This window comes from Poecilia reticulata, chromosome 3, assembly GCF_904066995.2.
Source record: "Poecilia reticulata chromosome 3, P_reticulata-male-v2, whole genome shotgun sequence".
NCBI lineage: Eukaryota > Metazoa > Chordata > Actinopteri > Cyprinodontiformes > Poeciliidae > Poecilia > Poecilia reticulata.
This window is the reverse complement of record NC_088832.1, coordinates 26,254,071-26,264,811: the sequence shown is the minus strand read 5'-3', so window position 1 is coordinate 26,264,811 and position 10,741 is coordinate 26,254,071. Positions and strand designations below refer to the sequence as shown.

The window sequence follows — 10,741 nt, the reverse complement described above, 5'->3', positions numbered from 1 at the left end:
TTTTTGTTTTTTCCCAAATATGTCCTACTTAAATCTTTGCAGTGTACTAAGGCAAAACTCAAATGCATTTAATAATAGAAGTACTATATAAAGGTACAGGATGCAGGTGCATTCCCCGTTAGTTCAGGTACTTCCTGCAATTAATGGTGTTGTATTGCCTTGTACATCTGGCACAGCCTTCAAGGCTACCCCAATGGAAAACCAAAGAGAACAATTGCTTTTCTTCTGATTGCCAAAAATGTCCCGCGTGTCTCCCCTCTGAGTTTGTTTGTTTAAAGGGCCTGGATTTCCAAAAAAATAAAAAATACAACAGAATCATTTTTTACAAAAGAATGCTGCCAAGACTGAAGCGACAAAAAAACAAAAAAAAAAAAAAAAAAACTAAATTAAAAACAAAACAGGCAGGTTCTATTTTTGGTGAAGTGATCTGAATGTCTTCTGAAATTTACAAAAGTTTTTCATGCTACCATTTTCTCTTTAAAATGTTAATGCTGTATTGTTCTTATTAACGATACCGGACACAATGGTCTGTCTTTACTATAAAATAGACCAACATTTTGAAACATCTGTCGTTTTTCATATGAAACTGCACAGCATATGGGACTAGGTCTTGATCGTAATTCAATTCAGTTCAGTTTATTTATATAGCGCCGATTCACAACAAATGTCACCTCAAGGCACTTTACAAAACACATCCAATTTATATACAGATATAGATTATATATTCAGATTTGATTTACATTATGTCCTATTATGGATAACCCCAGATTTTACGAGGGTGTACTTTCTTTTTCCCATGACTCGATATTCTGCGTGACACCCGAATACAAAAAAATGGATATGTAGCTTTAGCTGAAATTGGTTAACAGCAGTAAGTGTAAATAATCTATAAAAAAAGAAACAAGTCTAGTGATTTCAGAAGAAATGAAACAGACACACAAAAAATACGATATAAAGTAAAACTTTATCATGACATACAAGTTTAAAGCCCTGAGAACCATATCTTTATATTAACTAATATGAACAAAACTGAATGTGTGAAAACCACTTTGGAAAAGTGCTCCTCTTAAATACAATCAGCACAAACCAGTTTTTACAAGCATTCTTGTGTTTTGTTCCATTTTTTGTTTGCATTAATAATCAAAGAGAAAACTATAATATCAGTAATATTATCGTCATGTCCATAATAATAATTATAACGGTACAAAAATATGCACAAACCCCACAGTTGAATTAATATACGGAGCATTGTACAAGCCAAAACAACATAAAATTGATAAATGAGGTATTTGATAACCACTTGCATATGCACCTGTTTAACACAGATTAGGCCAGTCCTTAAACATTCGAAAAGTGTATTTTATTCCAAAAATCAAAGAGACCTAAAGGTTCCTCAGACTTCCAACTTCACAGCTTCCTGAGTGACGAGACGTCGCCTTGCAGTTAGTGACGACTGAAAGCCTGAAATAAAACATAAAGCAACTCAAAATCCAAAGAAGCAACATGACCGGAGCTTTCGTCAGTACTCGTCGCTCGATGCAGCTTCGTCCTGAGGTACTGTTGAACGACAGGCACGTCACACACAGCCAGGAAGCCTCAACTAAACCCACTGGAGATGCGGAAATGACCAACCAACCAACCCTCAACACTTCCCGCTCTCTGATCAGACCTCGAGCAGCAGACAGGACTGTGGTTGTGCCAGTAAACCAGAACTGTGCCAGCCTCAAGAAAAGTTTCAAACTGACTCGATTTTCAACACGCTGACCGTCATTTTAGGAATTAGCAGATAGAACATTGGCGCCATCTGCAGGCTCTTTAATGTTACTACAATAATGCTCACAGAATAATATACTAAACCTGCTTCCACACACTCCCACACACAAAACACAGAAACATACAAAGGCAGTGAGGCTACTCTATCAAACAACCATTACAAACCAAAAACTAAGCAAATGAAACCGACAGTTTGGACTTAATAAAAACGTTTCAGTTATGCAGTTTAGATGATTTAGCTAAACAATTTCAGCCAAGACAAATAAAACAATACAAATAAATATCAAAACTCATCTGGTAACAGTATGAATGGTGGAAAACATCTATCCAAACGGCAGGTGATAAACGCACCCAACGTTACCGGCCTGAAACCTGCACTGACCAGATCTCACCAGCAACTACATTAAGGCAGCATCTATGATTCCCTCCTTTACGAGTTTGTTTTTGACCAAGTAAAATGAACAGCGTGACCAAAAGCTGCTAGATCGCACATTTAGTGGCTAAGATACAGTCAAGCATCAAGACTGGGCCTCACATTCAATGCAGGAGAAGCTGGAAAATCTATTTTTAAACCTTATGTAATGTTTTATATTTTAAAAAAAATAACTTGAAGGAAAACATGTCTTATGCCAGCTGTGTCTGGACCACCAGGAAGTGTGTTTGGCTGGGAGGAACTGAAACTGTGGGGCATTGGCTGAGCTTGCAGACAGGTGGTGAGTTCAGTGCCCCCAAAAATATCTGATTAAATAAGCGCAAGATGACATTAGGCCTGGCTTTTGTTCTGTATAACACTTTAATCTCTCCTACACAGCCAGCGTATGACCATCCTTTCATGTTACACGTTCAGATTCAATTTAATCTAGTTTAAATTGTGAGTAGGAAGTGAAAGCATGTCCTAATATGTGGAGAAAGACAGAATTTGCACTTCACCTGACCTTAGTTTTCACAAATATCTCAAAGATTATGTTGCAAAAGGTTAGGTGAGACTTTGTTTTGCAGTTCAACAGGCTGTCGGACCTGTTTTTCGATGCACCTCAGCACGTGCAACCAGGATTGTACGAGGATGACCAGCCGGACTAGTCTTTGGTATCTAGCTGTGCAATAACCAGAAAATCAATGTGTTCTAACACTGGTCACATGATTGTACACATGCATTTCATTTCAAAACGGCCAAGAAAGAATTAACTGCAATTCTTCTGTTCGCAATCAAATCTCACAATCCTGCAAATCTGTACAACAGTGAGGAACGAACATTTCTGTTCCTCTTCCCTGAAAAAAAAAAAAAAAATGCATATATCACTTCCCTTAGACGAAATCCCTCCACCCCGCCCCGCCCACCCCAAATCCCACCCGCTGGGAAAAAAATAGCAGGAAAAAAAAGAATGCATGAAACAGGGTTTATGAGTAAATACAGCAGAAAGAAAGCAAACCCCTCCCAACTCTTACATTTTTTTTTTCCTCCCCAAAACCCACCCGCAGTGTGTCAGTACATCCATCTCAGTTTCAGTTCAGGCAGGATTTGGCTTCACAGCCGAGGTATGTAGTGTCGCTCTCGCTTTCAGAGAGTCTAATGAGGTATTTTCTTTTCCGTTTTTTTTTTTTTTTTTTTTTTTTTCTGAAACAGTCACGTAGTCTTGTGCATTCTTCACGAATGAATCTTCTTTAAATTATCAGTGATTCCTTGCGGTTGTCACTTTGCTTCCTGAGAGAGATGCCCTCCAGAAGAGAGAGGCCAGTGTGAGGTCTGGGAACTACTTACTGGATGAAGACGCCGTCCTACTGGACATTCAGGTGGAAGGATGCAAACCAAAATACGGGGTTGGGGGATGACAAAATGGGACCGTGTAGCTGGGTTTGGAATGCCACAGTAGGTCTGATTAGAGACAGGGGGCTCAGGGTCTACTGGGCTTGTTGGTGGACAAGAGCTGCTGTTCCCCCCCCAAACTTTGTGCGTTAAGTCGTTAAAAAAAAAAAACAGGTCTGTGAGCAACTGGACTAAAAGTGCATCTCAATAGACAGAAATATTTTCAAAAAGTTCATTTATTTCAGCGCCTCAATTCAAAAAGTTAAAGTTATATTATGTAGATTTCTTACACAAAGAATCAATATATTTCAAGTATTGACTTCTGTTAGTTTTGATGATTGTGGCAGGGATGAAACCCAAAAATTCAGTTCCTCAGATAATTAGAATGTTAAATAAATTCTATAGCTTTTTAGTGCAGAGGACTTAAAAGTAACTTTTCATCAAGACACATGGCTTGTTTTAAGTAAATAATTACTTAATACTGATAATAAATTATTAGTTCCACATGCAGATAATTTCACTTATAGCAAGGGAAAAATGTCTCATTATAAGTGAAATAATCTACCAGTGAAAACAGGATTTTTATATGAATATAAAGGAATCATTTACTTAAATCAACTCCAACATTTTGATGAAAAATTACTGGTAACTTAGCTTTATCTCATTTCAAATACACTAAATGTATTTGCACTAGAAACTAGACTAATAATAATACGTTTTGTAAGCCTATTACAAAACCTTTTGGGGATGAAAGTAAGCCACAAAAGCTCTTGGTAAAGAAGCTGGCATGATCTCATAATTTCAGTATAAGGTTAAGCATAGGGAAGATCAGAAGTAAGGGGGAAAAAAAAGTCAATTTAAGAGCTTGGGGAACTACAGCCTTGGTCAGGGCTGTAAGATCCACCGACACACAAAGACTTATTCAGGACATGAACAAGCCATCTACCAAAACATTTTAGCTTGGCAGGACTTGGCACCTTTTCACATTGTTAAAAGTACCAGTATGTGCCTTAATGAACACGGCATCACTGCGTTCGACTGGCCAGCAAACCGGCCTGACCTGAACTCCACTGAGACCCTCCGGGGTGCCGTTACGTAAAAGATGAGAGACACCGGAGCCAATAATGGAGAGCAGCCAAGCCGCAGGCTGATCACCTCCCTGTCAGGTCGCATTGATGGGAGTAATTCATGCGAAAGGAGTTTCAACTAGGTATTGAGTGGACATATTTTTCGGTAGGTCTATATTTGTACATGCAATACTTTTTTTTCTTTTTTTTTTTCTGAGAAACTGAAATATGTTTTTTTTTTTGGCATTTGCTGAAAGCCATAATCATTACATTAACAGATACAAACACTTGAAATGCATAACGCTGAGGCGGGGGATTTCCCTTCTTGAATTAAATTACATTTTTAAAGATACTTGAATTTACTGAGATGCTCCTGTATAGGTTAGTGCTTCCAACCTTCGTAAAGGTCTTTTACTGAGGGTAGTTGTGAAATGAGGTATTTAATCTGCTGATCTACAGCATCATCTTTATCATTCACCAGTCTGAGTTCAACACGAGGCTACAGTGTGTCACAGACCTGAGTGGCCTGGGCTGGAGGCCTATTGCTGTGAGGTGAGTGCGCTGTACATGAGGTTCTGTTGGTGAGAGATACCCGACTTCCCCTGATTGCAACAAGTTTAAACAGAATACAAAAATAAAGTTGATTCAGGTTAAATATTCTACAGCTCCTGAGGTAAAGACACCACTGCAGGTTACTTGATTTGAGGTATGTAAAAAGAGAAAAAACTGAAAACAAAAATCATTCTAAACAAAACAAAAAAAAAAAAATCAAAAAGACAACAAAATGGCAACAAAACCAACAAAATGTCCTAAAATAAAACTTTTCAAGTTCAGTTGTGAATACGCCTGTCAGTGGGTTTTGGCTGAGCTGATTGTGTTTAGCATGTACACTAGGATTAACAAGTGTATGAGTGTGTATAATGTGTGTTTTGATTTGTGTATATCTATGCGTGTGATGACTTTAACGCAGAGAAGTGGGTTTTATGTGATATTCTGGGGCTCTATGTTCATGATTGGACAGCCAAAAGGTTGACAGGGTTGTTGAGGTATTTGTTGTGCAACAGTTTCTTATTCTTATCGGTTTCTCATTGTACTGTATATTCATGCTGGGGCCTTGCCGTGGAGCAGCGGCCTAGGGAGCGGGTACAAAGGAAAGCTCGAGTTAGGGGGAACCGCTGGGCGCCAGCTCGGCGGAGCCGGAGCCCTTGGAGGAGGAGGTGGAGGAAGGTGTGGGGCTGAGGGTCTGGGCCTGGGGAGCAGAGAAGCCAAAGCTTGAGCTGGGTCCAGCAGGGGATGATGAGGCGGCACTAGCAGCAACAACAGGCCCTGGTGCCCCGCCGGACTTCTGGGCAAACAGGGTTCCTGAATCAAAACAAAGAATTTCCACAGACTGTTTTTCATCACTGCTGGAGAGAAAAGTACAACTTAAAGGTTATGATCTTTTTCATACGCACCAGAGTAGATTGTGCCGTTAACCTCCACAGATACAGTGATGCTGGCATTCCCATTGGTGGAGATGCTAAGAGACATATCCTGCTGCTTCTCATCTAAACAAACACAGAAGCACTTATTATTCCATTATATGTTCACAGGACATGCTTATCACTTCAATCCCAACATTTTTTCAAACTAATTTTGTGAAGTGTAGTGAATACTGCAGTTACGTTCATAATCCATGTGTTGATGCTCAATTCTGATGTTTTGCTGAAATTTGATTTTTTTTTTAAGTCACCTTCCATTCTACTAATTAAATGCAATCACATGTCTGTGTAAACAATTTATGTCTCCAACGCGACCTGCAGGGGCTGTTTTGATGTCACAGAACAACCCACTGCTTACAGAAGTAATAATGGAAAGAGCCATTTTTGGATCAATTTTAAGGTTTATTCAGTAACGGGAGCCAACAGTCGGTATCATCACACGACAACAACACGAAGGAAACTAATGAAAAGGAAGCACAAGTAAAGTAACAACCTTTTGACTGCAACTTCTTTGGAGATGTCTGTCTGGATGTGTAGCCAGGAATATGATGCGCTTCAGTGACACAGAGTTTTTTGTAAGTTCATAAATTATCATTTTCAGTTGTTATTTACATCCTGGTTTACAAATAGCATCATGTCAATAACATGAAAGATGGATAAAATGAGACATGCAGATGTTTTGAAAACAGTTGGATATGTAATCAAATGGCACAGATCAGATTTTTTGGGGTAAAATCATGGGAATTGGGTTGTTCAGTATGCCGTGAAAAAGTCAGATATGGGTCACAAATGGGTAAAGAACACACATTTGGGTCACATTTGCCTGCTGTCTGAGCCCAACAAGCCAACCTTTTCACCAATTTTGCCCATTTTTCTACAAGTTTCCTCCAAATATCCTGGCGGACCTTTAAGGTCAAGTCACAATGACCTTCAGGTCTTATGCTCAAAATAAATGTGTCAATGCCTCTCATACATGTGGACATCTTTCAAATGTAAACTATTTTCACTGACTTACTTGACTGGAGCTGGACAGTATATCAAATTGCATTTGGTTTGGTAAAATCAGTGTGTTCAATCGCAAAGAACTGCTTGGAAGGTTAGGATTTTTTTTTCCAATGCCATGCAAGCAAATTCTGCCAATTCATGCCAATAATATTTTTGGCTTGATAGATATACTTTTACTACCCTTCACTCCCACACTGTAGATGTTAGTGGCCAACATGCTAATTCTTACATAGTGAGGCGAGTCATTGTTATAATATAATCAATATCATCACAGAAATAGCCAAAAGTTAGCAGTAGCAGGAGCTACCAGTACCAGAGGATGAAAACTGAATCTGAGATTGAAATAGAGCTGATGAAACCGTGGAGCAGAAACACATGTTAGCTTTGAGGAAGCAAAACGCCTCTTCTGAACCAAAAGGGTTCAGTTCCTCAGTCTATTCATATCAGTTCTGGTGTTGGAAACTCACAGGTCAAATTTGTTTCTAAATTGTTCTGAATTCTTCCCGTTTTTCTCTCTCTCTCTCTGACTGAAGAAGTTCATAAGTTCAAAGCTTTGAAGCTTGTTTCTTTACTCTCCTAAGAAGATGGCAAACCACTGATGACTATTAGTTCTTTAATCAGTTTAATTAATATTGTTGAAATTCAATCTCCCAGCCATTAACGTCCTCTTTTAGCTTCCATAGGTACCAGATAGTGTAAAATCAACATCGTCAGTTTGTGTGTCTCTTTTTCCATTTTAAATTACATCATTAGTAAGTAGACTCAATTTTGTAAATTAATTCTTGGAATATTTCAATGTTAATTATGGTAAATGTAAAATTATTCTCGCTTGAAACTAAATAAATTGATTTTTTTTTTTTATTGTTGATAGAAATGGTGCAATAGGGAGGAAAGAATTAATCCTTCAAACCAATTTTTGATAGACTGTGGGATTGATTAACTTATATCAACACAGGAAAAACATAGTCAGTATTTACATAATTCGAAATAATATTTTTCACAACCTTGGCAGCGCTGACCTCTGGTGGTGATGGTGGGGGCTCCCAAGCGCAGATTCATGGGCATCTGGGATGCCATGGCCAGCAGGTTATGTTGGAAAGCCTGCTGCATGAGGCGCTGCTGCTCCTCTGCCAGGCGGGCCATCTTTCGCTCCGGCCCCTCTCCTCCCCCGCTGGTCTCCAGTTTTTCTCTGAGCTGCTCCAGGGTGGCGGCTCTCGCCAAACCGGCCACCTGCTGCTGACCCAGAGACAGCGCAAGAGGAGGTCTTGAAGCCATGATTGCAGGGGTCAGGTCTTCTAAAAAAAAAAAAAGCAAGTGTACATAAAACTGTGTTTAACAATCATGTTGTAAAACTGAAACAGGAACAGAAATCAATTCAATCTGAACAGCTGCTTTGTGATCCTGAATATAATGATGCTTCAGATTCTTTATTTTTAGTTTTTGCTATTATTTTTATACTGCTTATCATGGCTTTACTTTCTTTTCTTTTTTTTTTCTTTTTTTAGATTGTCAGCGAGTTCATTGAATCCAGACTTTAAGACTATGAGCATAAGACAATTCTGCACTGGTTTATGTCACACAGAGCCCGACAGCTATTACAGAAGCTCAAATACTCATCATACATGACCACTTAAAGTAAAGAACTTGAACAGCTCATTACTCAAGTCAAACCAAAGACACTGCTAGAGGTCAACACCTCACATTCCAACCAAGGCTAAGCCACATCAGATAAAACAACAGCATAATGACAGTTATCAGCAGGAGTCCTCTTAATGTGAAACACAAGCTTCAAAGTTCATAAAGTGGCCTCCCCCGTGTGGGAAACATGTTATTTATCATTAAATAGGAGGGGGCTCCCAGTAGCCTTGGGCAGAAAAGGTTCGCGATGGGCTCTTAAACACCTGGATGGATGACATGAACTTGCTCCGACAGTCGCATTCAAACAGTAAAAATGTACACACATGTTTACAGGGTGATGCAGTATAGAGAACAGCTGAAATGTGACAATGTTCACATATTTTGTCTTATAGCGGTAGGTAAAGTAACATTATGAATTTGATTAATTTTGGTAGTTTGATGAGCTTAAGAATCTTTTCAAGAGCAGATTTTCTCACAAATTTACATCAGGATCAGACTCAGAAATGCTCAGAGAAGTGTCAACAACAACAAAAGACTCTATTGGAGCTAGTTGATATGTAAAAACTAAAGTAAAAAAAAAAAAAAACCGGTACAACTGGAACATAATAATAATAATAATAATAATAATAATAATAATAATGAGTGGCTTTTTATGAAGGGTTGAACAACAAAAAGCACCATCTTTGGCAAAAATCAAAGAGTACATAAGCACCACAGGATAGTTATATTAGGAGGTCATGATCTGAGCTTGTTTTACAGTCGAGGAGCTCCACTGAGGTTCTCAGTATAAAGACAGAGATCAAGAGATTAGACAGTAATCAGGCTGCTCAACAGGAGAATGATGCCAAACACAGAAAACCTATATCATAACGGTGGCAGAGGTGTGATGTCCAAATTTGGCAATGAAACTGTGAAAAGATTCAAAAGGCTGAAATTCCAACACCAGAGTAAGAAAAGAATCAAGGATTTTTGCAACTATGTGAAGGACTATATGTGCAAGATGCAGTTATCAAACACAGCGATAGAGGGCAGTATTGTTCCATCAATAAGCATCTTGGTACAAGACAGACTTGAGCCATTTTTTCCACATCAAAGCAGCTAAACTCTCCCAAGTAGTAATTTACCCCACCTATAAAGTCATAATTGATTTGCATCTTCCAGCACCATTAAAAACTGTTTGGAATCATGTGTATTTTAAAGTGGAAAAAACTTAAGCACTTTACTTTCAAACCTTTTTCTTAAGTTTTCCATATTCATATTACAGAAGTTGAACCAAATTTGTCATGTTCTAGAACTTAAATAACATTATTCTGTGCAAGTTGAAAGCGCTGACCTTTCTTCAGAGAGGGACCTGGAGAAGCCTGCAGGCCATTGAGGGCGACCGAGGTCCCGGCGCCAAGGCCTGCCAGATGCATCTTGGGAGGTGAGAGGATGTGGGGAGCCGTGCTTGGAGAAGGCGAGAAGCGGAAGAGGCTGCTGCTGTAGCTGGGACGACGGCCCTCGCGTCGGTTACTGTCGATGGCGGCTTGCAGCTCGCCCGGGGAGCTGAGGCCTTTCCTCTCGCACTCGTACGGGTACAGGTATTTCATGTACCTTCACAAGAAAATGCAAAGTTATTGTTCGACTGAGAGAAAGCCTTCCATCAAAATCAAGCATGTGAAAAATGCACTCATGTGTGTAATGTGTTTGGAGCGCAAGTATGGTTTTTATTTAAAGAATGTGTTTTTGTGAGCATATAGAGCTTTGTTTGCCCAGTATGAGAATAATGCATTTTTCTTTAAATTAACTTTCCCAAGTGTATGTCTGGAATAATGTTGCTTTGCAGCTGAAGCAACACGTCTCATTAGGTGAAGCCATTTTTCTTCTTAAGAAATACAGCCAGCAGGAAATATTTAGATGTTTTTAACTTTTTTGCACGTTTTTGTAACACAAGAAACGCAAACTTCAAAAGTTACACATTGTGTACGACCAAC

At 39.0% G+C, this 10,741-nt stretch overlaps 1 protein-coding gene across 3 annotated transcripts in view; it reads right to left on the bottom strand.

Annotated features, from left to right (window-relative positions):
- Positions 1 to 945: 945 nt before the first annotated feature.
- Positions 946 to 10,741, bottom strand: part of LOC103462611 (AT-rich interactive domain-containing protein 3B) — a 62,297-nt gene continuing 52,501 nt past the window's right edge. For 2 of the 3 annotated variants that reach the window (XM_008405509.3, XM_081605370.1), the window contains exons 6-9: positions 10,102 to 10,361; positions 8,135 to 8,425; positions 6,099 to 6,191; positions 946 to 6,006 (exon numbers count right to left, since the gene is read on the bottom strand). In XM_008405509.3, the coding sequence (XP_008403731.1) occupies positions 5,807 to 6,006; positions 6,099 to 6,191; positions 8,135 to 8,425; positions 10,102 to 10,361 (844 nt within the window). In that variant the 3' untranslated portion in view covers positions 946 to 5,806. The remainder of the gene's footprint in view (positions 6,007 to 6,098; positions 6,192 to 8,134; positions 8,426 to 10,101; positions 10,362 to 10,741) is intronic. The other variant, XM_008405510.3, reaches the window with a different exon arrangement.